Source organism: Serinus canaria, chromosome 1, assembly GCF_022539315.1.
Source record: "Serinus canaria isolate serCan28SL12 chromosome 1, serCan2020, whole genome shotgun sequence".
NCBI lineage: Eukaryota > Metazoa > Chordata > Aves > Passeriformes > Fringillidae > Serinus > Serinus canaria.
In genome coordinates this window covers 46,673,159-46,700,909 of record NC_066313.1, presented here as the reverse complement: position 1 = coordinate 46,700,909, position 27,751 = coordinate 46,673,159, and the positions used below count along the sequence as shown (strand labels likewise).

Below are 27,751 nucleotides of genomic sequence, written 5' to 3'. Positions count from 1 at the left end.
GTATGAGTGAGAGTACTCATAAAACTAACTAACTCTTAACCAAAATACCCCAAATGTCTATCACAGAAGACCCCACCAAATATGCCAATTAATTCTACAACCTCACAAAATGTCCTGAGGGCCAAGCACCAGGTAATAGCACTCCCAGGCAATAGATATGGAGAAAAGAAACAACTGGCTTTACTCATGCACACACATACATAGTTCTATAAATATATATTTTGACACATGTAATTTTTTTATGCTTACCTCTCTGATCAGTACTTTTCCTTGGCTGCAGAACAGCTGAAGATCTCCTGTTCCCAGTAGGAGGAAGTGGATACCCAGACTCTCTCAAGAGGATTTAAATAATTCAATGCATGACAAGAGCATCCATCACACATTGCTTTGCCTTACACAAATTCCAATAGTGAGTGAAGTTCACAAATGGGAAGAGACTTCTGACAGATCTGGTCACCCAATGTGTGACCAGAAAAAGACAAGAGGTGTTTCAGAGTCGCTGTTCTTCACAGCTGCAAAGCCAGGGCCAGTCTGAAAATGTGAGAAAAAAAACAGACCTGCACCCAGACCTGCCACACTGCAGATCTTACAAGCAGACACCTTGCTGAAATATCTAAAATGGACTTAAACCGACTGCTTGAGCTTGACATTTAGAACAGACCACCTGAACAGTTCACTAATTTCCTGAATTTAGTTGCCAGAGCAGGTGCTTAAGCCTGATTATCAAGGTCACGCTGTGCATGACCCGATGGCTGCCTTATGGCCACAGGGAGAGGTTGTCACCACCCCACCCTTGGCCAGCAGAAGTCAATCCCACACAGAGAGCACACAGCACAGACTTTCCCATGATAGGTGGATTCCTATGGGATGTGTCTCTGGGTGTCTCAGCACAGGCCAATAAAGTACTGAAAGCTGTCCTTAGTTTCACACATGAAGATCCTGGGATGAATGATGTTGATGGGATTAAGCATGTGCAAAAATATTTTGCCCGAAGAAGGAAAAGAAAGAGTGTGGGAACAGAGGCCAGTAATGAGGAGACAGATGCACACTCTGCTACCTGCTTAAAGAAAACAAATATTCAGAACAAGATTAGACACATGCTGCCCAAACTATTCAGCTACTTGCTCATCAAACTGTAAAACATTGCATCAAATCCTATTAAACTAATTGGAAAGTATTTTTTAAATGGGAAAACTAGTCTCACCTTTGAAATTTCTTTTTCTAATAACTTCTGAGTCTATAGAGATCTCACCTCTACTGTCACTCTAAGTGATTATTTATATTTGCTAGCATGCAAAATCATTCTAAGAAATTACCTTTCTTTAGCTTAGAGGGTTGAATAAAAGGTTTAAATGCCAAAGAAATCAGCACATTCATTTATTTGTCAACATTCCCTGATACAGCAAGCCTGAGGTGCATCACTTGGATGCTTATTGTGGAGAAGGAATGGCATCACAGACAGTGAAATGCAACTGATCCTAACAATGCATACCAGCAGGAAAAAAACCTAAAATTGCTTTGCAGAAGAATTCATAACCAAACTCTTTAAATTGTTTCTTCAAACTAGAACAGGTGTCAGCCACCTTCTTGTTACTCTTGACACAAGCTGCTACAGGCTGTTATTTATTTAAGGGTTCAACTGCAGAAAAGAAAAAAAACAAATGTGGAAAAGAAAAAGAATCTCGCCACTTCACACACCAAAGTTCAAATTCTACAAAAGATTGCCAGTGGCTTAGAAAATGCAGTTGACAAAACGGTGGCTTATGGAGTCTCATGTACTTTCAGGAGGCACATGTTGCTGCTGTGGCTCACCTGGCAGGGGAGGGACAGTCCAGTGCTGGTGAGACCACTGCAAACACATAATGCTCAAGTTTGCACTGATCTTTCACCTCTGCACCTGTCTCAGTACCTGCGTGGCACATAAGGACTAAGCCAAAACCAAAGGTTAGAATGGGCAGGGTAGTGGTGGTAAATGGCTGCATTTTAATGAGAAAGTATTGCCAAAGTCCCTGAGTTTGTGAATTGCTTTGCTACGTGTTCCTCTTTATTGCTCTTCTCCATCCTACAGCCTGCAAGCTACTCTTGGTTAATACTCTTGCACTTCCCTGCTCACACTGTTTTTCCTCATGTCTTTTCTAGCCTGACTCATACTTTCAATATTCTACACTTGAATGTGATTAAGAGTCACCAGATGGTATTACTGAAGATGGCTTTGCTGATCTTATTTAAACTGGCTTATTTGAGACCAGTTCCTTCCTGAAAAAATGTTTATGGCTAAGTGTGACACATTGCCAGTTTCAGTTGTGAAGATGTTGAAGAGTAAAATCTATTTTGTGCAAATGAGTTTGTTTTTTTCAAGACTGATATGTAGGTTTCTGCCTCTTGGTTATGTCTCTGCAAGCAAACAGCCAGGAGCATTGTAAATCCAAAATCAATCTGTGGAGAAGTTTGCCTATATTATTAAATTTGCTAGGATCCTAGAAAGAATTGTAAAGGTCTGATACTCTTGGGAGGAGGAAAAGTCAAAGCAGCGTGAGAGCTCTGCTGGATTACTGACAGCCTACAGGAATGTGCTGCTTTGAAAATCCGTTCTTTATCAAAAGGTTTGCAGGCATATATTGCCTGCAAAAGCTAAAATGGAAATGCATTTTTTGTTTCATCATGCTACACACAGTAATCAGGAGTGGAACAATTCAGTCTGATGAGAGTTTTCATTCCTTTTCTTTTACGGAAAAAAAGAAAATCTGAATAGCTTTTTGTTTTTCAGTGCTTGCCTTGTTCCACCACTCTAATGTACAGCTTTCACCCGCTCTCTCAACTGCCACTTATACGCTTTCTAAAGCACAGGAATATTAGTTTTTTATACAAAAGGGAAGAGGTGTTTCATAAATAAGGAAAAGCAGGAGTTCACTTTTACTGCAGACATTTGTCACAGAAAGGGCAGGGTGAGTGAACATGATCTTTGTTTAGTGGCATTTTTAATACTCTAATATTCTGTGTAACCAGTCTCTGCTTAAGAACTGCCTCTTGCTGCATCTGCAGAGAAGTCTGCAGCAGTGAACTAGGAAGCATACACATATTACATGCCATATTAAAGCTATGAAAAAGAAAAGAGATCTAGGCATATTTTCTCCAAGCTTTCATGTCCTCTTCTTGTTCTTTTTCAACAAACCTGTAACAATCAGCTCCCTCACTGTGTCCTCGGTGTCCTACATACGGATATTTCTGGAAAAATGAAAGGTTTTCAGACCTGACGCAGCTCTCACCTGGGTAATGGGACTCTGCCCATACAGTTTGATAGCAGCCAGGCTGCACCCCAAGGACTTGATGTGGCAGACTCCAGAGCACATGCTGTGATCACTGAGCAGCCTCGTTTAGCAGAACAGGCGGCCCATAACCTTCTCACCTCTCTCGGGAGAGCACTGAGGCATTTCAAGTGATGCCATGATTGTAACGCTTCCAAAGTTACTCCATCATTCATCAGTTTGAAAACCGAGTTAATTAAGTGACAATAGAAAGTGTTGTGCTGCAAAGGAAACAAAAGAAGAACATTTTCTTGCCTTGAGGTAATTGTTATTTAAGCCTTGATCCTGCCAAAGTTTCTGCACCTGCTTAAGTATGTAACCAGTTCTGCTTCTGTTAGGTAATTCCTTCAGCTTGTGCCCACTGACTCCAGCCACGGTGGTACTACTTTCATGCTGAAGGTCTGGCATAAATGTCTGCAGCCTTCCTAGAACTGGATCTCAGCACTCTGGAGCATGAGCAATGCCAGGGTCTGGGTGGGTTAGTGGGGAACAGCCCTGAGCATCAAATCATGGCTAACTTTCCAGCTGAGCAGAGTGGGGAGCAGAAAACACCCTGCTGGTGGAGAGAAGTGAAAGAAATTGGAGAGAATTCACAAAGGTTATCTTCAGCTGTATAAAAATTAAGCATCTAGACTTTTAAAAGCTTTCAAAATGGTCAATAGAAGGACATCAATAATCTTATCTAAAAGGTCAAAGTAATGGATGTACCTTGCTCCACTGGTGACAGATAGAGGCTGCAAAAGTAGTTTAGATATGATACTCAGTATTTTTAGAGGACTAGATTTAGATGAGTTGAGTCCCACCCTTTGAGTTGTGCTAAAGGGAATCTGAAAATGTGGCCCAAGTTTTTGTGCACGGACAAGAATTGACACTATTGCTACTCATTTATCTGTTGTGCCTGCAGCTGGCACCCAAGGCACCAGCCCACTGTCAATGACACACACAACATAAGCAAGCAGTGACACTGGTGTCTGACAAAGCCTCCTTTTATTGAACTTTTCATTAAAATAATTTCAATAAATTAATAAAACTAAGATTAGTAAAAACAAATAAAGCTCTTTCAAAGAAACTACACATACATAGAACAAAGTCAAACATGGTAAAACCTGCCCACTCAGTCTCTCAGATTCTGTTGCTCTTTTGCTGATAGTAAACCAATTAGAAGACTTCTAGTGCTGGCTATTTTGGGAGCAGTTGTCTCTGCAGCACAAATACCTATTACTGTCCACAGAAGCCTTGGAACTGGAATGAGAAAGAGAGACTAGAATGAAATCAGGCTCTCTTGGGTTTCATGCTCATGATGTACAAAAGTGAAAATAGACAAACAAAAAATCAGTCCTAACACTGGCAACATTCAGGACCCAAGTGACTGTAAGCTTGGAAGTAACATGGAATTCAGCTTCCTATTCATTTGCCCAGTCCCTAACATTATATTGTAAGCTTGGAATAATTTAGATTATATCAATGGAGTCAAAGTCATATAAAATTATTGTAAGCACTTAATGCAGCCCAAAGCCTGTTAAAAAAAAAAAATCCTATCTTCAAGACTCTACTTCCCAGAGCTACTACTTCTTTTTTCTGTACTTTCCCCTTTAAATCTGAAAGAAAGGGGGCCATTCATCAAAACAAAAAGCAGTTATTCAGTGTTTCATATACTGACAACATTCATCCTCAGGAAGTCTTTGTTGATTGTGCCTCACATGTATAGTAATAAAGTAAAAGAAACACAAAACTGTGGTGTCTCCATATCCTATGGATGACATGAGACTGTTGTCCCGTTATGTTTAAACAATGCACCACCACTCATGGAGAGTCTCCCCAACAACAGAGACCAGTTACCAGAGGTCAACCAATCTCTTTAGCCAATTAAAAATAGCATTTCTAGACACTGCTTCATTCAAATATTGTTTCTGATCTAAAGGCTAATGAATGATAGAAAATAAGGCAAATAAAATATTATATTACACCGACATAACATGTAAACAACAATTAACTCCTCAGTGCAGATTCTGGGTTGGGTTTTTGTTTCAGTTCAAGTAGTATACAATTAGAATTGCATGTAATCTATCTGAGTGCTTCAGCTAATTTAAAAAGAGTTCAGAGTATTAATATGTATGTGTGCATACAGATTGAGAGCTTTATGAACATATGTTTAAGTATATATGCACATGCATATAAGTAACAGCCTGAAAATACAGGCATAAGAAGGTCCTTAAATTAAAAATACCTGAATAGTTCTAATGTAGTATGGATAACAGACATGAAATTCAAAGAAGCAAAAATTATTTCTTACTTCAATTTAGTATTTTTAGTACTAATTTTATAAATAGTAAATCTGAGCTATAATGGGAGCTCACTAATGTTTAGTTGCCCACTAGAGACCCTTATAGTAAAAAAAAAAAGAAAAAAAAGAAAAAAAAAAGAACTTAGCTGCCTATTAGAGTAAAAAAAATAACCTGCTGCAGTCAGCAGGACAGAGGGATGATAAAACACAGTTGGTACCCCAGGGTCCCTGCTGATTCTGGCTCAGCGCAACTAATAGGCTGCACTCAGCCTTGGGCTGCTGTGGCTCATGGAAGTCACAAAAAATAGCTGGAATCCTGGTAGCACCAACAAACAATCTGAGCTTTAGCCTTCATGTTTAACAAACAATTTTACATCAGTTTTCCAAAGCCATTCTCCTTTTACATCCTTGATTAGTCTGAGACTGATACCTGGTGCTCTTCTACTGTTCCTTACTGCTCTTCTTACTTTTTTCTCTTTCTACTGCATTTTCTTATGGTTTAGTGTCACACTAACCGTACATTTTTCTACATTTTTTTTCTAGACAATTTATTTTGCAGCATTGAGTTTTGCAACCGTCATTCCCCAAAGCCACAAATTCTTGTTCCTTTTTCTAGAGCTGTCATTTAATTTGATATGGCACTTTTCATGATCTTTGACCTCCCTCTTCTCTGGAAAATTTTAATAATTTTTGCCACCATAACTCTTGCAATCAGTTGTGTAGGACTTCCTAATTTCCACATATTTATTTCATGATATTAAAGAGCATTTTACTGTTATGTTTTGTTAAATTCAAGTTTCAATTTCAGAGCTGTAGTGTAACCTCAATGCTCTCCCTAGTTCCCCCTCGTTGTCAGGAAGCTGATCCAGGATGGAAACTTTTCTGCTAAAATTTCTCCTTCCTGTTTCTTATATATTATAAAATAAGGGACCTGTCCCAGCTGTTTTCAAGGTTATTTTTCTGTATGAACTGGACAGAGGTATCCATTTATTCCTAGATATACGGATAATTAAACCACGTCCAGAACTCTGGTGATTTGAATACTCTCTAAAACAGGCTTGGGGACTTCCTGCTCTTATTCCACCTTTGTAACCTCTTATTTCAGTCCTCACTTCCGCCCTTCTGAATTACCTGACATAATTTGTGACATCAGTAAGTGTAACACCACTATGCCATATCTCAGAAACACCCACTAGAGTGGCAGAACACGGGTCCTGCCTGGTTCAGCTGCATCAGGAAGGTCAGGAATAACCTCGGGCACTCAGTGTCACTCAGTTGTTTCCTATCATCTTCTGTTTGTACATGAATACTGCAGATGTGAGGGGGGAAAATAAACCCTTAAAGCAAATTGGGGTGTTCAGAGGAACAATGTGAGTTGGTTTAAACTGGTTCCGTGTTTTTATTTTCCGGCTAGATCAATCTGATGAGTAACTTAAAAAATAGATAAATAAACCATGATTCTGCCTGGCAGTGTGTATTCCAAATGCTACAAAATCTCAGAGGTCCTTCTGTTGCCTTCCTGCTGTCTCAGAGAAAGGTGAGGACCTGAGGAATGCTGTTCCCAGAAGCCTGCTGGCATTGACAGAAAGGCTGATAGGACCCACATGCTGGTTTGGCTTCACACAGAAGCAGCAAACAGGCAAAAATCAATGTTCTTCCAAGGGGAAAGGAGTCAGTTTAGTTAAAAAAAAATAAATCAGAACACAGAAAATAGGAGTTTTTTGCAGCAGCCAGAATGAGAAACCAGCAGAGCATAGGGGCAGACAGCGGGTGGCAAGCATTCTGTGGGATCCAGCCCTCATTTCCAGTGCAGATTTTTGCCTGAACGCTTCATTGTAAGGTGCCTGAATTCAGTGTGTCTGAGTCATACTGGGTTGAATGCAAACTTGGCTCTGTAAGAGTTAAAAAAAAAAAAAGGCCACATGTTTCTACAAAGGTATTAAAAGTATCCTGTTGAGTAACCCAGTGTGCTCCTTGCTGCCCTGGATATCTTGCCACTGCGGCTGCCAGAGAGGGAAAGAATCCTGATCTGTCCCCCTGCCAAACCCCAAAGAATTAATCCTTTTGTCTTGGGAGCCTTTCACCTTCTCAGGGTGCTCTGAAAATCTGGAGGCAAATCAGAAACTGCCTTAAAAGAAATTTCCTGATGTTGTGCTACCTCTCCTGAAGATGCTCCTGTTCACAGCCTGCCTTAAAGGGAAAACACTGGAGGACAGTACTGGGCTGAAAGCTTCTAGTGTCAGTCGTGGGATGTAGGCTCGACGTGGTCTCCAACCCCAGCAATTACAACGCTCGGGAGAGAGTGCTGCTCTTCTGAAAAATGGCAATCAGTCTCACATGTCAGCAGTGGGTTATGCTGCCATTAAGGCTATAAATGACATGAAGTTTTGTGCTCCAGGGCATAAACCAGCCTCTCTGGCAGCCTTGGCAGCAGTGGAAACTTAGCAAATAAGATGACTGTAACGTGATTGTCCACTGTGGGGGTCTGTGTGTCCTTCTCTGAAGCATTTGATGCTGGCCACTGCTGGAGACAGGATATCACATCGGCTGTACTACTAATCTGATTTAGTATAACAGACCTTTTATTCCTATTAAGCACGTCTCAGTACAGAGTCAGCTTTCAACTAGTACTGATGGCCATTACTTAATCCGCAGCTCAGTCTACTTGTAAATACCTGGCACAATTCTTCTCTAAGGAAATACAGAACAGCCAAATTCTGCTTGTGTCATGCCATGTTTTTCAAATAAGGAATGAAATATTAGTTGTATACTTCGTCAATTTCCCCATAAATTGTCAAAGTAGTGATGAAGAATGATTTTGTTCCTGGATGTCCAAATTCAAATGACAGTTCTGCAAAGAAGACTTAATGGAAATAAGATTTGTGCATCTGAGTACAGGATAAGACCCCCAAAACACAATAGCCTTTTAAGCTTCCTGTGTTGCTAGCATTCCTCTTGAACAGCATTTTCCCTTTTTTTCTTTGATCTTTGGATGTGGAAAAGATTTGTTTTCAGATGTGTACGCCTGTAGCACTTGCTTGGGATTTATCTGCAAGCTGATCACAGACTCAGCCTGTGGTTATGCTTTTGCAGGGTCCCTTGTTCCAGACAACTACTGCTGACCACAACTCTCATTTCCTCTCTCTTTAAATGTGAAATGAATACTATCATAACAGCACCTCTTAATGCATGCCAAAGAGAAAAGATCGTTTTTCTGTTTTATATTTGACCACCCTGAATTTCAAGTATACGTGACCTCACCTCTACAAACTGGTAAGTTTTACCCCTGTCATCATATGTAGTGCAACTTCTACCTGGATCATCGTTCAGCAACTCTTCTTATTCATTTGCCCATCACACAATCACCATGAAATGATCTCCAGCATGTACCAGTTGTACTAGACCCTCCATTCATTTGTGTTTGGTCATCACAGATAAGAGCTGGGATAAAAACAGTCATTTGAATGTGACATAAATATCAGCTGCTGGGCAAACTGAGACTCATGAACCTTTCAGAACTGGACACGGTATTTACTTATACTGTGTTGTGCCTAATACTAGAGCATTCTGGCCAGCAATCATAACAGTAGATTCAAATAGATGGTAATCAAAATAATCATTAAAAAGGTAATTGACATCTCTTGGTTGGTACAGCTGTGTATCAAAGAGAGGAGCTGATCCTCATTTATGCAACACTTGGCAGAAAAGTTGACCAAGTCAACTGCATACACAAAGCAGAAGAGACTCATAGTCAGGACTCCTGACTCCTCCTGTACCCCACTGCTTCACCAACACATGATCCTTCCTCTTACTGGATTGCTAAAATAAAGGCAAAAAAGCAAAACCCATAGAATCACACTGGTTTCTTTCCTGTGGTTATGTCCTTTGGATGTGTTTCTCATTATGCACCACTGAAGAGTTGCTCCATCTGAACATTAGAAAGAGCTATCTCCAGTGCAGTGGATGTGCCCTGCTGCTGCCTGCTTGCCTTGCTGACCCTGCATCCAGTTTGCCTGTGCTTGGTGCTGTCCTTACTTGCCTGACTTGCTTGGGCACATGGACTTCTTGATGCTCAGTGGAAGGGTATTTCCACATAGTCTTTGGCAATCCACCCTTTGAGCTGCAAAGGATTACAAAGCCCCACTGTCTGTGTTGCCTGCTTGTAGCAGGGGAGGTGGGAAGGCCACGCACCTCAGCAGTCACAGAGTGGCCAAGGACATAATTGTGCTGCCACCAATTTCAGTTTACATCAGAAGATGGCTGTGATGTGCAGTGCCTGTAAAGCAGTTGTGGTGCCTGTTCTCTTGCCCTTACTCTAAGAGTGCTAGCGGGAAAGGTATGGGCAGGGCACGTACTAAATTACCTGCATCACCTCAAGGCACCTGTACAGGGCTGCTGTATGAGAGGAGTGAAGGGCTGGTCTGCAGGATGGCCTTGGAACAGATCTTACAATCCTGAATAAATTTAAGCTGCTGTATGTAAGTTTCTTGGTGTTTTTTTGTTTTGTTTTTTTTTGTTTGTTTGTTTGTTTGATTGATTGATTGTTTTTAATGGAAAAGCCCACATTAGTAAGGTTCTAAGGATACACTCTACTAAGCAAGATCTTTTATAATTCCTCAGTCTGTCACTGATTCAATCAGAAAGTCACAGATACCAGGAATGCACAATGTTTGAAATAGAGAGCCATCTATCAAGTCTCTTTGACTCCCCTCCTGTACTTTCTCTGTCCCTCAAGGATACCCAACTGGAGAGAGAGTAAGTGGTGCTTCAACAGTTTGCTATTCCCACAGGCACTAGACCTTTTATCCTGTTGGTGTCTAGAAGGTCTGACTGAGATTGGGGCTGTCACTGACTCCCAAAAATGTACTGTCTAAGCAAACTTGGCTGACAAGAGAGGGAGTGGCACACCTAAAGTCACACAATGTGGCAGTACAGAAGCGCTCACAGAGATCACACACGTAGGGCCACTTCTGTTGGCCCCCAACTCTTTTCCCAGGCATCACACAGGGCTGCTTGCTATTAGATCTATCTTCTGAAGTCAGAAGTTTTGAACTATTTTGGGGCAGAGTACAAAGTAAAGAATCATAACCCCTGCAAGGGACAGTGTGTTGCCTTTGCAGCATGAAGTTGCAGCATGAAGTCTGCCTTTCCTTTTTCACAGGAAAGGCAGACTCGAACTTTTAGAATTAAAGGGAACAACTCTGTCTTAATTTCCTGTGGTTTTACATGAGATTTGTCCACAAAGGAACCATCTGTCACCATCTGCTTCATTTTCTTGATTTATTTTTTTTTTCTTGGACAGTTTCACAGTCTTGGTATGTGAATGTGCCTATCCACACCCCTCTCAAAAGGCCAACTCATTTCTTCAGTAGACATGTGCCTTGTGTGTATTTTTTTTGGTGTGTATTTGAGCTGCAGTGCACTTTTCATCAGGCACTGCCTTTCTTTGTTCAATGCTGGTCTCCAGGAGCTGCCTGGAATAATGGATAAAACACCAGTTGCACACACACTTTCTGATAACTTGGGTCCATAACAAAATGCAGAGCTCTTCAGGAAGCAAGGTGGCTTCTGAAGGGGAATTTGACATGATGAGGGAGTTTCCTTTCTCAGAGTGCTTCCAAGGTTATTGTTGCACCGTGAGTCTTACAGGAGCTTTTTTTCATTACTAAAACTACAGAGTTTGGGAAAAAAAAAAACACCAAAATTTCAAATAATTGAAATTATAATTAAAAAAAAAAAAACTCAAGAAAAACCAAAAGAATGAGAAATAAATGTAACTCACAGGCCCAGACTTGAAGATCTGCGGCGCAAAAAAATTAAAACAATACATGAAAATGTAGCATATCTACAGGCAATCTGTAGAGGGACTCTTGTCAGGAGCTGTAATGATAGGACAGTAGGTAATATGACAAGGAGTAATAATGTATAGTAATGATATATACAAGGAGTAATGTATACATAATGAGAGAAAATACAGATATTAGGAAGAAATTCTTTACTCAGTGGGCAGTGAAGCACTGGAAAAGGCTGCTCAAGCAGGTTGTGGATGCCCCAATCCTGGCAGGGTTCAAGGCTAGGCTGGATAAGGCCTTGAGCAACCTGATCTAGGGGCAGGGTGGGTTAGGACAAGATGATCTTTAAGCTCCATTCCAAACCCTTATCATTCTATGCTAATTAGTTGGGGTTTTTTTGGTTTTTTTTTTTTTCCCGTCCAAGAGGACAGGGCGGGCCCACCCGCAGGGAACGGCACCCGCTACGGGAGTCAGGGGCTGCGAGGGGAGCGCCGGAAGCCCCTGAGGCAGCTGCAGCGCCGGCGGGGGGAAAGCGCCGACTCACATGCAGCTCGGGGCGTCTCTGCTGCCCGGGGTGGAAGTGGTGCCGCGGAGCCCCCCGGAGCCGCCCCGACCGACGCTGTAGGAGCCCGGCGAGGCCCAGAGGCCGCCGCGACGGGGCGGGCCGGACCGGGCCTGCGGAGGGCGGGTGGCCCCGCCCCGGCGGCGGAGAGCCGCGGCCGCCTACAAGCCCCATGGTGCCGCGCGGGGCGGCGGCGTGTGACGCGGCGGGAGCGGGGGCGGCGGAGGCGGCGGCGGAGGGTCCGTGTCTCCCCTGCCGCGTCCCCTCGCTCGGCTCGGCGGGCGCCATGTTGGCTTGAGCCGAAGATGACAGGGGGCGGCTGCGGGCGAGGATCGCGCTGAAGGAGCGGCACCTCCGGCTCGCAGCGCGGCTCTCGGGGGCGGCCGGAGCCGCCGGCGGACGAGTCGGGGGAGGGAGGGAGGGCGGGCTGAGGAGGAGGCGGTGGCGGCGATGCGAGCGGAGAGCTGAGGCTGCGGGAGGCGGCCGCCGTCGAACGCCCCCCGGCCCCCTCCGAGCGCCGCGGGGGAGGGCTCTCCTCTCCGAGCGCCCTCCCTCCCTTCCCTCCCCGGCCCGCGTCCCCGCCGGGCGCTGTTGGATGCCGCACACCGCCTAGGGGGGGCCGCAGCCCGGCGTCCTCCCCAGCGGCCCCGGGCCCACCTCGGCCCTCCCGCCTCTCTGCCCGCCGCCCAGGGCAGGAGCCAGGTCCTGCCTGCGCGCCCGGGTCGCCTGCGCCGACTGAGGAGGTGACTTGGACGCACTATTATCCCGTGTGAATCATCCCGTCGTCATTTGTCGAGGCTGGGAGAGAAGGCAGAGAGCGAGAAGGGGGGAAAAAGCCCGCACGCAGCTCATGTGGCGGTGTAGTCCTGCTGCCTGGTCTACCTGGCACCGCTGGTGCCGCTGCCGCTGACAGGGATCTGCTGCCATCTCTGGTCTCCCGCTGGCTCCTCCGGTCCAGCCCGGCACCGCTGCCCCTGGATATTCCTGCTCCTCAGCCGGCCGCCTTCCCCACTGCTTATCGGGCACCTCTTTCGCGTAGGGGACGTGGAAGCTGCTGCCTCCGATACTGACACCGGTTTTGCATCTTGAAGATCTCCGGCGGGCTGCTCTTGGTGCTGCTGCTTTTTTCTTTTTTTTGCCTTTTTTTTTTTTTTAAAGTTGATATTAAGCCATTTAGGGTAACATCAAAATGTCCAGCAGCGTTCCAGCTGATATGGTGAGTGTTGTACTGCTTGTTTAATAGTTGTATTACAGAATAACGTTTATTTCAGCCTGGTTTTGACAGAGAACATGGAAATAAGAGGGGCGTGGGAAGAAAGAAAAGGTCTTGGTTAAATATTTAAGGAACATAAAGTTCCCAGTTAATTGCCTTCCCCCTCCCGCTCCAGATGCTGGTTCTGCTTCGCTTTTTGGTGATGGAATGGGAGATCTGCAGCGTCGCCTCCCGTGTAGCGAGGGAAGGGGGATGCCAGGCTCCCTTACCTATGGCAGTCAGTACCTGAGTGATCCCGCTTGGGTCGTGTAGCACTGCTCTTCAGCTCCGTCGAGCATTTTTTGGGGGAAGATAAATACGAAGCAGAGTATTCGGGATTAATTGCTCGGCCCATTTCTTTCTTTCTTTCTTTCTTTTTTCCTTTTGTTTCTTTCTAAACCTTTTAAACTTGGCTTGTGTCTTGACAACGCTTTGTCTTCCGATGTTGATGGGAAGTTAATCTCTTCACTTGCTGCCGGCTCAAGAGCAACAGAGAAATTTTCATGCGCTTTATTTTCATGGCGAGGTCCTTTGTGCACTAGCTGCAATCTGGACATTTTTCAAGGGCACTCCTAGTACTTCTTATGGCGGACTGTACTTCAGCTTGTATTGGATACTCGGCTTGGTACATTTAAATCAGGAAGGTATAGCAGATCTTGAGGAGGTAGCGTGAGTCAGGTCTGCTAGGTAATCTTCCGTTCAGCACGACTTTCTCCATTTGTATGTATTTCCATAAATCAAGATATATTTTCATAAGTCACTTAATTGGAAAAAACACCCACGAACTTGTAGCTGCAGTTTGGTATGTTAATTCTTTATTCTTACAGCAGAATATTTTCACTTATCTCCACATGGCTGTTCGCATTTAAAGGTACTTTTTTTACCTCCCCAAAAGCAGAGGACTTGTCTATGCTTTTGGGTTTTTTTTAAATTTCAGGATGAAGTTCTGTTTTGTGGGTGCAACCTGCCCTGGCAGTGAGAACAAAAAACTGAGTAGCCCTTGCTTAAATCACTGATGTACAGTTAATTGGGATATGTATGGCAACTGGGCTGTTGAAATAATGGTATTGTTTAGTTGCTTGTTTTCTGTATTTCCTTCACAGCTTTTGTACAACAGTCACAAGGAGTGAATTTTGACCAAAAACAAAAAAAGCAGAAACAGTAATGTACAGGGGATGATCAAACAGCAAGTTATAAGCTTACAGTTTTTTTTCTTTTCTTCCCCCTGCCTTTCTCAAATACTATAAATAAATTTTGCCTCCCCTGGATGAAAAGAGTGATGAAAGGGTTTAAACTCAGAGGCAATAAGCTCCCCAGCTATCAGTTTTCACGTATTTCTTTTTAGTGTCTCTCTCTCTCTCTTTCTCTCTGACTGTTAGAGCCTTTTGATCCCCCTTCTCTCCTGCACGTGTCTGTCTAGCGTTATATCACAGAAATCCTCGCCTGGGCCGTGGAGGATTAGGTGCAAATCTCTTAGTGCTGCTTTTTAAGTTGCCTGGAGGAGTCCCTTGACTGTGACATGAAACACACTCCTCCTCCCTGTCACCCTGGGCTGAGCTGCCACCTCCGTGCTCCTCCTAGGGCCTGCCTGCCCGGGAGTCCCGCTGCTGCCACTAGGCTTGTAATGCTTGACATTTGCTACAAAGTACACAGATTTTAAGATAGGCAAAATACAATTTTTTCTACGAAAACTATTTCCTGGTGTTGTTATAGTGTAATGAGAATACCACTGCTGGGGGTAGCTGGGCCTAATGCTGCTCTGTTTATTCAAATCAGGAAGAAGCTTGTTATATACATAGTGATGTTTAAATACTGAGTCATTACAAAAACATTTGAATGAAGATGTTTCAATGTCGGTAGAATTTAACTAAATAAATAGATATTTTCTGGCCTGTCATGGGATCATTTTTCTCTCAGTGTCTGCGTTATTAGATGCAGTTTCTCTCTGAAAGTTTGAAGTGTGCTGTAGAAATTCCAGTTATTAATCACAACTAATAAATATTACTTTATGAAAAATTGCTTGAAAACTCATTTTTGGTCTCCTTTTGTTGACATCCTCCATATTTGAAAGGAGTTTGTTCAAGAAGGAAAATGGGATTGCCATTCCTTAGCTATTTGAAGAGGAGGCCTTACCAGGCTGTCACCATGTTTATATATGTTTTTATTTAGTGTAGAATTTTGCAGTTTGCATTTCTCTTACCCACCCACTGTGTAATTTGCATTTGCAAAAAATTGATTTCCCATTTCTGTAGGAGCTGGCAGCAGTGTGATGGAGTGTCATTTTCTGAAGAATCCATTATACTTAGTAAATCTGCTATGAATTACATAAGTCTTATAATAATAATGTTTGAAACTGTTTATGTCAGATTCACAAATTAACCTGCTCATAATAATAATAATAGTAATATTATAATTGCTTCTTCTTAAAAAATGTGTTAATTTGTCTTCCTGTCCCACCTCTGCGAATGATCTGCTATACATAAATTAATAGTAAATTATCTGATTTCCAGTAAGCTTTGGATTTCTCTGTAGACATAATTTGACCCAGTCTCCTGTTCTCTGACATTGAGGTGACTTGTTTCCAGAACTACTGCAGTTTTTACCAGCTAACCATTTCAACATCACTTCCTAAATAATTAAGGCAGTACTTTATCATTTGCATTCCACTAATAAATTGGATAGTGACACACCACATTCCCAGTGTTGTAAGTTTGTGGTGCATTATTCCTTAGCAATGTTTCCTTATTGCTTAGCATTATTCCTTAAGCAACAGCTTAAAACTCCACTCCTGGAATGAAATCTGCTAATACTGACCTCTCTACCTGAGTAGTTTCATTAACTTTATTAAGACTACATGTGTCTGGGGCAGTTCTTGAAGACTAAACTGCATATCTAGAGCTTAATTTTCTCAATTTTTCACATATGCACTGATGACTGTAGTGGCAGCAGGGCATCTCTGATTATGTTCAGTAATTTAATCAGGTAATTTATCAGTTTTACCATTTGGTAGCAGTTAGAGTTTGACTGTGAATAACAGCAGGGCTATTTGCAAGTTGTGTTTCTTTTGTAATGATAAATAGACAGGCAGTGGTTTATGGACTTCTGAAATTAATCACACTAGCTTTTTGAGTGGACGAAATGAAAATGGTTTGATATTTATTTAAACACTCTAGCTGATAATTTTAAAGGAAGCTATGAAAAACTTATGCTTAGTCAAGAAGTTCTTACTCAATTGAATAATCCCCTTTATTTTAGTAGAGTTATCAGAATCTGGGAAGCTTCCTCTCTGTATTCTGTGCACCTGTGATACTTCTGACAGACAGAATTCTGCAGGGATTTTAGGAGTCCACAGAAAGCTGCCTGCCTAAACGACTAAAAAAGTTTTAACAGTGTCCGCTGTTTCCTGTAGTCCGTGTGTTTTATGTCGGTATGAAAAGGCTCTGCCAATGCTTTCTTTCTGGGCAGTTCTTTGCATGCCCTCTAGGAGATCCAATTCCTTTTCTGTCTGAGCAGTAACAGAGGGTGATGCTTTTGGCTCCTAGCGGGGTTTTTATTGTTGGTTTGTTTTCTTGTTGGTTTGTTGGGTTTTTCTGCATTTGGTAAACAGCAAAATGTTGGAATCTACCAAACAATTAAAGGTATTAATTTTAATGTGCACAGCTCTTCAATCTATGTGCTATACTTAAGAGATGTAGGTGGTATGGGAGAGATTATTTTTAAGAAAACTAAACGTTTAGTGTGAGACATTTGCAGACATAGAAGAGCATGGAGTGTATGGTTATATGTGGTCAATGTTAAAAGGGGGCAGTAGGTGGAAGAAGAATAACAAATAGAAACCCTGCTCAGTTCACTGCTTGTTAGAGTTAACATCTTTAGTGGAAATCTAAAAGTGCATCTTCTTCTTTAGGAAAATTTAATATAGAATGTTGATGAATAGTTGAACATATATAAGGACTTTGTGTCTAATACATATTAATGTAGGGTAAGGGTGGAAAAGGATGGACAGAAACTGATGCTACATCAGTAAGGGAATTTTGGCATCCAAGAATAAGGTTCAGATATGGGAGGCTTAAAGGAGTAGTTGGTTGTATGGCATCTGAGTTTAGTTGTCCATCATTCAGTTTGAAAAATTATTTCATTTAAGAATAATAGGTGTAGTAGCATTATAACACACTTGGAACATAGAAAATAATTTGTTCACTATAGCACTTTAATGTATCAAAACAAAATGTGAGAAGTCCTGCATCTCTGTTCTTCTGTTTTAACTGCTTTTCCTTTTGCCTTCAGTGGATCCTTTTTGTGGTTTTGAAAATTATTGTAGTCCTTGTGGCCTTTGTGCATAACAGGCTTAAGTCAGTCCCTTATGTTTTTGTAGCCATAGAAGTATGATTACTTCTTTGTATTTTTGTATCCCCCACATGTTGAAAGTTCTAATTCATTACATTCTATAATAAAAATAGCTAATTGAGTTTTTCTGTATGGGTATTTTTTCCTTGCCTTTTTTGATTTTTTTTTTTCCACAGTTGTTTGCTGATTATAACAGAAATTAGTAGCCTATCATTTGTCATTCTCACTGTTTGTTTTGGGTTTGTTTTTCTCATCTTGGAGAAGGAATTGGAGGTGGGATCTGTGTTAGAAGAGCTTGGAGAAGCTTCTTTCTGACTCCTTATGTATTGAGCCAATATATAAGCCAGTTGAGCCTCTGTAGCATATTGCAGTGCTTGTAATGAAATGAAGAATCTTTCTTTATTATTTGAAGCAGTGACCAGGGAAAACTTACTGAAGCTCATCCTCAGTGTGTATATATTTGGGTGTACTCCGAAATTATCTGTATTTTTCATTTCTCTCACCCATCTTTTTGTTTTGTTTCACAGATTAAAAATGTATCTAATGACCAAAAAGAAACATCTTAGCAACCACTGACATTTTTAGGTATGACACTGTAGGAGAAACTTTGTAACATATTAATACATCAGACATATTCAGAAACAATGTTTGTCATCCCCTTTTCTTTGGGGATGAGCAGCTGTAAGCTATGGTTGGATTGATCCTTACTCTGGGCTGTGGTGCAGCTTTATACTACAGATAGAAGTGTAGGCTGATGATATAAAGTGTTCCTTCCTTCCTGCCACCCACCCTTGTTGTTGCCATTACCTGAATTGGTTTCTTTCTGCTTTTGTTGTCTAACTTCATGAAATACTGGAGGGAATGTATACTGAAGGAGATTTAACTCCTCCCACGTTGGGAATGCTGGAAAGTAGCTGCTGGCAGGTTCCAGCAGGACTGACAGGCAAAAGACAAATGTTGAGTATATGTGAGTGTAGGAAAGCAGTCATATCTACAGCAGGAATGCTCAGTTCTGCATGTTAAAAAAATAGCAGACATCATCTGATAACTGGACAGGTCAGTCAGGGCCTTAATGGGAACAAGTTACACCTTTCAGATGTGGAATTAGGGATAATGTCAGGTATCTGTAGTCAGTGTTTCACCTTGGGGCTTGTGACTGCTTTGTGCATATCTTAATCTAAACTTTCGATCATTCAAAGCCCATCTCTCACTCCTTGGTTTGGCTTAAGGCTGCAGTGGGAACTTAGGCTTTCTGAACATGGTCCTTGCAGCGGTCTTGGGAAGAAATACTTTCATGATACTTTGAGCAAAATGACTAAAGGCATGCTTTACTACTTTTTTTAGTTGAGAGTTCCTCCTAGGTATAACTTTTGTGAATGTTGAAAGCCATGCTTACGGTATTTGTAATCAGTAGGATTTACTTGTTTTATCCTTCTGGTCAGTCAGCTTTGTTACTCAGTAAAACTCAGAATGTAAACTTTTGGAGATGTCTCTATATCTGCTTATGCAATAGTGAGCAGAATGGAGACCTCAGTTCTGACTCAGCCTGCAAATGCTACACTAGCTTGCAGGAATCCAGAAATAACTGGAATGTGACTAATCATTCTTGTGGTTTTATGTAAAAGAGAGAATTCAGCTTATTTTCAGTCTCTTCCGAGTACAGTATTGGATCCACTAGGTTGGTTATTTCTTATTCTGAATATGGTGGAAGACATTGCTGCTGATCAGGTTTTTTTTTTCACAATGAGTCTGTTTTTGCAGCCATTAATTGAGCCTACTAAAGTAGCAAGCCTTTCCTGACACGGTTTTGCATGGGTAATCTTAAGCTCATTGTAATTATTAAAGGAATATGACTGTGATGTTTTCATTTTAAAAACTTTGGAAAACGAACAGCATGTCAATGCACTTCAATATCTGAAAAGAAATTTGAAGTGGGAGAAAAGTTGCTCTAAAAGCTTTCTAACAATGTAGATAAATTATTTAGGAGGTCTGTTTGGTTTTGAGAGCAATACTTAAAGAAAAAGTTAAGACCTTTTTATTTGTACATTTACTGAGCCTGTGAAGTATAGTTCTGCAGAAATACTTTAATGTTGCAGCTGACAGCTCTTATATATTTGTGGAAATTTGGTGTATTTTGTGGTCACTAACTGGGATTGTATCCTTGACAGAGGATAAATTTATAGCTGCTTGTATACCATCCACAGTGAAGGCCTGCTCTCAGTTTGTAATAAGACCCTGCATGTATGATAAAATGTGATTAAAAAAATAATGTACATTTTCCACAGATAGAAACTTAGTGTAAAACGAAGATTTGGCAGATTGCACAACTCTGACATTGCCATCAGCATCTTGGAGATTTTCTTTACTTTCTGTAAAGAAATTTGAAAATAGCTTGCCAGTGACAGGATTACATTTGTGGGTTTGTTTTGGTTTGGCTGCTTTCTTAAAATTAGTTGAGAGATTCAGTTTAGAGTCAAATGGAAGGCTTGTGGTGGAGTTTAGCTGAGACTTTATTCCATGACACTGTTGTTATGGAGACAGAAGCAAGCAAGAAACTCCTTGAGTTTTACGTATCCCATAGAAATTGGCCAAGTAAAACCAGAGATTCTGTCTGGGAGTTTGGTAGGTTTGTTTTACTACTGCCTAATAAGAAATCTGTGCCTTAGTGGGATGGAGAAGCTGATATTTGGTGTCCGCAAAATGAGTACAGACTGGAATTGTTTGTGTTGGTGTCTACCTGCTGTGATGGTTTCAGTCTCTCTCAGGGCTGGTATGTTTTATGTCAAGGGCTTGGACCACTGCTGAGGAACAAAGGTGGTCTTATCCTGGGATGCTCTTTAGCTGCAGCTGAGGGTCTGGATTTTAATCTGTGACTCTATGAACAGTTTGGTTGGAAATGAAAGCTAAGCTCCTTCTTTCCCTGGGAAAGGGGAAAGGGGAAAGGCACCTGGGCAAGGGGGCATGGGGAAAGGGGGAAACGGGGACACGGGGAAAGGGGGAAGGGGAAAGGGGAAGGGGCAAAGGGGAAAGGGGACGGGGGGAAAGGGGAAAGGGGGGGAAAGGGGAAAGGGGGGGGGCCGGGCAAAGGGGGGAAAGGCGGGGGAAAGGGGAAAGTGGGGCCAGTGGAACGGGGGAAAGGGAAACGGGGGGGAGGGCGGGGAAAGGGGAAAGGGGGGAAAGGGGGGAAAGGGGGGAAAGGGGGGCGGGGGGAAGGGAAGGGGGAAAGTGGGAAAGGGGGGTAGGGGGGGGAAAGGGGAAAGGGGGGAAAGGGGAAGGGGGGGAAAGGGGACACGGGTGGGGCAAAGGGTGGAGGTGACATGTGCGGGGAAGCCGTGTACATGGGTGGCAACGGTGTGTCCAGGTTCCTGTGTTTACACTTTTCCCTTGTTCACCTTTTCCCTTTTTTCCCTTTTCCCTCTTTTCCCTTTTTCCCCTTTTTTCCCTTTTTTCCCTTTTCCCTTCCCTTTTTTAGTAGTCCTGAGTTTTTCTCTAAGCTCCTCTGTGGTCTTCTTTATGCAATATTAAGTGTTTTATGTTGCATAAGAAATTATCTCCAGCACTTGATGCAAATGGGATACCAATTTCAAAATAAACAGAAGGAAGCTATGTGTGTTCTTCTTTGAGACTGAAAAGAACAGTGTGTGTCATATCAAAAAGAACAGTACTTCACAGCTATATACTGTAGCATTGTTGGTGTCTCCTCAGCAAAATTGTGATGTTGTAATGCATTGTGGTTTGGCAGAGATCCGCATCATCATAATCTGTTTTTGATACTTAATATATGCTCTAGATGCTTCTACCTAATCTGTCCCCAGAATCTGACATATGTTTTTAATATAGAGAAATAATGGAATAGTGATGGAATAGTGATAAAATAGTAAAGTGCAGAGCTGGTCAAAAATCTTTCGTAGCTGAGGTTGTAAATTCAGGATTCTCTTCTTGAAAGTAGATTAGTGCCAATCTATATGTAAATATTTGTGGCATATACTAGTAGGTCTCAGAAAACTTACTATAAATTACATTACTATAAAATAGTTCTTGTAAAATAACATTTCTTTTCAGTATTTCTTTGAAGATTAAATATTTTGCTAGAGTTTTTAGGCATGCTTAGCTTTTATATGCTATAAGAAATTAACTAGAAGCCTTTGTGTGCTTTTAAAGTCTGGAATACCTGGTTACAGTATTTTCTTTTATTTATAGGTTTCTTATTTTTATAGGCAGTTACGTCAAAATAAAGTTAATTTTTGAAATAGTGCTTGGTGGTTGTATTTGGGGCACAACACATTACTTAGGGCATATGTGAATATTTATGTCATTTTGCCTGTGAATTTATTTTTAATCTGTGCATCATAACAGTTGTGTGGTGTGACAGTGAAAGCTTAGCTCTCACTTCTGAATCCAGGGGTTGATCTGGATGATGCAAGCAAACCTCTATTGGACTTGCAAGTTTTAGTGATTTATACTCTTTGCATACTTATATAGGTATTTTTTTGGCAATCAACCCCAAACTTGCCAAAAGCTTTATTAAAATATTTTACATGTGGGGAATAAATCCACATTTGCTAAGTCCATATGATTCAGTGGTAATGATGTTAGCATGAGGTCCCAACACAAAATTAGTAACTTCTACTAACCATATTACAGTAATGTTTGATATGAATATTCAAAGATTTTGTACCAAGATGTGCTGTAATGTGTATGCTTCATGCTGTGGATTTCCAAGTAAAGGTGTTTTAGAGGCCACCTGTATAATTTAAAGTCGTGTCAAGTATTTTTTGTAAGGTCAGCTCTATGCAAGTTCATTTCAATCTCAAGAAAGTAGGAAGGGAAGCCTTTATCTCAAAAAAAAAAAGATTATGCTAGTGGGTATTTCTGGTGTTTTAGATATAAGACTGAGGTTTTTGAGTGCAATAGGTTAGGTCTGGCACCAAGACAGTTTGTTACTGAGATATTTGACTCTGTTTTGAGGATCTCATTTTTATAACTAATGACAAGATAGCTAGGAGCTCTTAATAAAGAGAAACTGCAACTGGGTTTGATTTCTGTCTGCTTACTGCATCTGGCCACTATATTTCCGGATAAATCAGGATTTCATGTAAGTCTGCAAATGGATACTTTTTTTTTCCAAATTACATATGTTTGAAATTATTTGGAGGTTCAAAGCAGCCATTGTAGTGGGTGGAATGATTGGTAAACTGTGAGCAAGGTTGTGCTGAGGGCTTTGGTGAAAGTGGCAGCAGGTATTTGCAAAATTGTTTTAATTTGGAGAGGGAAATTTTTTACTTGCTTCTCACTAGGAAGGGAGAAGGTGGTTCAAGGGATAGCCAGGGAAGTCCCTACAGAAGTATCAAGCAACTGCACTGCAGTTGCTTGATACTTCTTGTTCCAGCATTCTCATGCAGGCACTTGATGATCCCAGCATATGTGCTCCTTGCACTTAACTGCAGGAATAAGGAGTGGAAAGTTTTTAAGGGCAAACTTTTAGTGGGGGTGGACACCAGAAGTGCAGCTGTAACTGTCCCTGAATTAACTTGGAGGACTGAAATATCTCTCTGCAAAGAGCCTGGCATTTTTAAGCTTAGATTGTCTTTCAACACAGATTTTGTGGCCTTCAGTTTTATCTGGTGTGTTCGGCTGCTGTGAGTGTGGTGTATGTACCATAGTGCTGTGTCATACATGGAAACCCCATATTGGGGAACTCCCTCGACTTGCTAAATGAAGTACAACTGGTCCTAAATTGTTCAACAATATTTATCCATTCTGTGGTGTAAGTGCTTAATTGTCTCCTTGCAGAATCATGTGCTTTTGCCACTCCCCTTATTCAGCACCTCCTCATTGTTCAGAGACTGGATCAGCGTCTTATCTCCCTGCACCATTCAAACTTTTCTTGGAGGATAAATCCTAATCTTCAGCCTTCCTGTGACACTAGTCTTCTTAACAAGTACTTAATAAAAATCCATCTATTTTTTGGGAAGAAGGTTATTACATATAAAAAATGGTGGTTGTTGTGGAAATGTAGTTTCACTCAAATGTACTTTTATGCTAGATAACTGTAGCAGAGCTGCAGAGAATAAAATCTTACTGTTTGAATTGGAGTGAGTCAAACAAAATTCAAAGTCTTGATCAAACAAGATCAAGACTTTCTTATGGTTTATTTTTTTAAATGACATTTCTTATTTTAGTCAAATTCTGTTGAAATTTCTCAAGCCAGCTTTGCTCTGGTGCATCTTCTGTGCCTGTCAATCTCGGTTGTGCAGAGCATGACTTTACCAGCGTTTCAGTTTAGCCAGCCTGCTCTGTGCTGATGTGAAGGGTTATTTCAAAAGACTTGTGCAGAGTGAATTAATTAAAATCAGGCAAAAGACAATGAAATATTTATGCATTGAGAAATGCTCCCAAGAACGTTTGGAGAAAGGTTGTAACTGTATTTGTGAATGAGTTGTAAAAAGCAAGTTTTGAGGCTAATGCATATGGGGAAGCTGGTTTTTAGGGTTATGTTAGTATCTCTTTCCATTATTGGTATTTGAGAATCACGTGATTTGTTGATGTGTTTTTGTTATCTTTCAATAAAGTAGTAATTCTGAGCTCTTGATTGTCAAATATTGACTTAATATATCTGCCAATTCTCATGTTCCTACTTTTTAAATAGCATTCCCTCAGTTTAAATCTGGAACAATCTCAGGAGAAGAAAAAAAATCCAGAGTAGTTCCCAGTGTTCAAGGACACAGGGATTTAGTTTTATTCTCAAATGATCTCCATTAAATTCTATATTAATTTTTTTTCAGGAAATGAAATGTAGGAAAGACAGCTTGCCCTAAGCATAGAGCACAGAATTATTATATGATTATCAGTCAGTGTGTTTATCTCCAAATGTGCTGCTTGGTAAGTTTCAAAGTCAGCTTTAAAAAAGCCCACAACCAACAGACAAGCACCAAAGCAACTAATTCAGTGTGCTGAGTAGTGCCAGATAAGGCAGAGTGTAGGGAAATAGTTTGCTACCTTTCATACTTGATTCTGCTCCTGCATGTCTGTCCTGACTTGATGCTTAAATAAGTGTCCCAGGTCATGAATTTTATTTATAATGAACTTGTGGTTTGGAGGTGATTTTGTTCCCCTTTACTGTTCTCTTCAGGAAAGCGGGGGGGGGGGGGGGGAAGAAACTTCTTGTTTTATCTTGTAATTCTTAACATATAGAAATGAATACCATTTGAAGTACAGTTTTGAAGTTGTTTTTTGTTTTCTTTGACTAGGTGTTGTTTTGCAGGAAAAGGAACATAGAGAATTATACTTGAATGAGCACAGCATTTTCTGCTCTGTTTTGTATCACATCATAGTTTTTCTTGTAAAATTGGATTGTAGCATGTTCCAAAAAAAGGGATCCAGTTTTTAGGAAGATCCATAGCTCTTTGTTGTAGCAGTTTAAAATTTTCTATACAGAAATCACTTACTCAAAATCCAAAAATAGAGTAGTCTTGTCTTTTTGTCCTGTGTTTAACTTTTGGATAAAGCCAGCAGTTATTTTGTGGGGCTCTGTTGGAAGCTGTATTGGCTAACCCCCCCAGAGTGGAGCCATTGGGATAGGGAAGAGAAGTCTTTTGAATTGCTTCAAAGTAGTTCTTGCTGGGTGGCTGGATAAGATGGCATTCACTTGTCAGTGTAGGCATTTTGGAGTAGTATAGCATGGGTGGTGGTAGCAGCTGAAAGGACTTAAAGGGAAAGACAAATTGTGATTACACAATCGCGTAGTGATAAAGGTACAGACACTGAACATATCAGTGTCAAAGCCATCAGGCTTATTTATGGACAGTAATTTGCTGTACAAGCACAATGGGCTGCAAGAAACAGTCAAGGAATTATAATGAATTTCTCTTACCATGCATAGGTTGTACTTGGAGTGATTAAATTCCATTTAATTAAGCTATTAGTGTGTCAAATGATAACAGGTTTCTGATGAAGAACACCCTTGCTGTTCCCCTGCCTTCCAGATACAAACATATCCAAATCCATCACTTAATATTTGTATTTGCAGTATTGCTGCTGAGTGGAGATAGAAAAGCAGTGTGTGTTACTTTGCTGGGTGGAAAAACTGTTGAGAAGTGTCCATGTAAACATTATCTCACCTTTTGGCAAAAGTAAATCTTACCTTACCAAATACAGGCTTTACAGCAATAAAGCTTCAAGCACATGATTCAGTTGCCTAAACATGGCATCCAGTGCCAGTGTGCACATGCCAGCATTCTCAGGATGGCCAAAAAGGGCAGGCAGCAATGACACATGAGCTGCAGGAGACCCATGCCCTGCAGGAGATGCAGCTGCTCTGTATAAAGGGAATATTTCATGACACCTGGAAATAGCACTTGATGTATATTTTTAGGTAATTCTTTTGAGCTTTGTAAAACCTCATTTCCCATCGTTTTATACTGGTTTTTGGTAGGTTGGCTTTTCCTGGCTCAAATTCATTAAGTAGTGTTTCAAAATTCTTAAATGGTTCAATTTGCAGGTAATCACAGTTCTACCAACTTTGTTATTTCCTACAGAAAACTCTCGCATCTACGGATGGGAACTCTCCAAAAGAAATAGACTTTTCTGGGTTTCAAAATACATTGCTGCCATTTGAGTGTAGCAGATCTTCTCTTAACTACAACAATATCGAAATATTGTACAGCTGCTTGTGGTGGTGAAGTAGGTACAGTGTGGCTGCAGATCTTTGCTGAGCATGATCCCACCTAAGCTGTTGCATACGCCTGTTAAAAAGGAGAAAAAGGAATTTTATACATGTTATCACAGTAAATTTAAAAGTAATATAAGTTATCGAACAAATGAATATTGGGTTAATTTAATTTGGGGTAATTCTGAAAAAATGTAAAGAGCATTATCCATTCTCATCATTATCTGTGGCATAAAGTTGGACTTGAATAGTGTGTTCTAAAAATCACAGCAGAAATGTGGTGTGCTTTTGCTTAGGTGTGTAATCACACCAATGGAGTAGGAGAGAAAGATCACTGCCTATACCATTGCTAAATTGCTTTAATATCTGAACTTTTTATAATGGAATCTTGCAAAGAAAGATACGGATTGGTTTGGGGGTTTTTGTATTGTATTAGATTAAAAGAAAGAGGCTTGCTGCTTGAAGCTTGACAGGTCTCTCCTGACATTTGGCCTGAAATGTTTGCAAGATATTTCATATCCTCAGAGCAGAAATGAATATGAGTGGGTTGAAAAATTATGCTTACATAATTAAATAATGAGGATTCTTTGGCATTATGTAAGATATAAATGCAGGGAGATTTGTTATCATTGCCCTAGGAATTCAATGCAATTTCTCCAGTTGGATACTGGAATAATTTCACACTTACATTTTGATGAATATATTTTCCATTTGTATTTTGGAAGGCAGCTTTTGATATCTGTGTACTGCTAAAGATTAACTTGCAGATTGAGTGAAGCCTTTCTGGTGTGTTTCATATTAGCACTTCTGTCTGAATTGAAGTTTTGAAAGATAAGTTTTGTATATGTGGTGGTTTTTGTTGTGTTTTTGTTGTTGCTGGTTATGCTTTGCTTTTTTAAGTTGAGGTAGAAATCTAATGGTCATAAATGAGACCTTTCCAGTATAAATTGTCATGAAGGTTACTTTGCTTATACACTTCTTCATGTTGTGAGGAACTGAATGTAGAGGAATCTTTACATGGTAACTGTGTAAATAGTTATATATCCAAATATACTTTTCATTCCTTTGACAAAAGTAAAGTTTGTAGTTTTGTTTCTAGCAGACTTCTTTTGCATGGCCAGATTCCATTACCAAGAGGTCAATGAAAAATTGACAAAGAATTTGTAGATTGAGAACCCTGGAAATAATCCTTGACCTGAAGAGTCAGATTTTTTTTTTTTTTTCATAATTTTGAATTACAATGGAGCAAAGAACTATCAGCCCACAAATATATTTGTTCAAATCCATCCCTTTTCTCTTGTGGATACATGGGCTGTTACACATACAGCTTCTGTTTGACGATGAGTGTATCATAATTGTTGAATGAAGGCAGATTTGTTTAAATGACTTTTTTATTGTTCAAACAAAGCTAAAAATGATCTGTAAGGTAAAGCTGTGACATAGTTCTGGACTTCCCTGCTTTGGAAAGCATTAAGCTGCCAAATCTCTGCACAAGTATGTCTGTTTAATTTTACTTCCTTCTCCTTGAAGATTGATGATGA

The 27,751-nt window shown here is 40.8% G+C and overlaps 2 protein-coding genes across 2 annotated transcripts in view; one reads left to right on the top strand and one right to left on the bottom strand.

The window, feature by feature from the left end:
* Window positions 1-10,850: 10,850 nt before the first annotated feature.
* LOC108961421 (translation initiation factor IF-2-like) lies at window positions 10,851-12,870 on the bottom strand. Its single transcript, XM_050976461.1, has 4 exons — window positions 12,826-12,870; window positions 11,926-12,700; window positions 11,372-11,469; window positions 10,851-11,260 (listed from the first exon to the last, which is right to left on the bottom strand). The coding sequence occupies exons 1-3, from the start codon at window positions 12,868-12,870 to the stop codon at window positions 11,435-11,437; spliced, it is 855 nt and encodes a 284-aa protein (XP_050832418.1). The 3' UTR covers window positions 10,851-11,260; window positions 11,372-11,434.
* The window catches only part of UBL3 (ubiquitin like 3), a 55,881-nt gene continuing 40,756 nt past the window's right edge, over window positions 12,627-27,751 (top strand). Inside the window, exon 1 of the mRNA XM_009102859.4 lies at window positions 12,627-13,159. Coding sequence (XP_009101107.1) covers window positions 13,133-13,159 — 27 coding nt within the window. The 5' untranslated portion in view covers window positions 12,627-13,132. The remainder of the gene's footprint in view (window positions 13,160-27,751) is intronic.

Excerpts from the sequence above, each read along its gene's own strand:
- LOC108961421 (XM_050976461.1), bottom strand. The coding sequence starts at position 12,870 with ATGGCAGCAGATCCCTGTCAGCGGCAGCGGCACCAGCGGTGCCAG. Across the intron at positions 12,701-12,825 it reads AGCGGCACCAGCGGTGCCAG|TGCGTCCAAGTCACCTCCTC; the intron begins GTAGACCAGGCA and ends ACGGGATAATAG. Across the intron at positions 11,470-11,925 it reads AGAGACGCCCCGAGCTGCAT|CTCCTGACAAGAGTCCCTCT; the intron begins GTGAGTCGGCGC and ends CTATCATTACAG.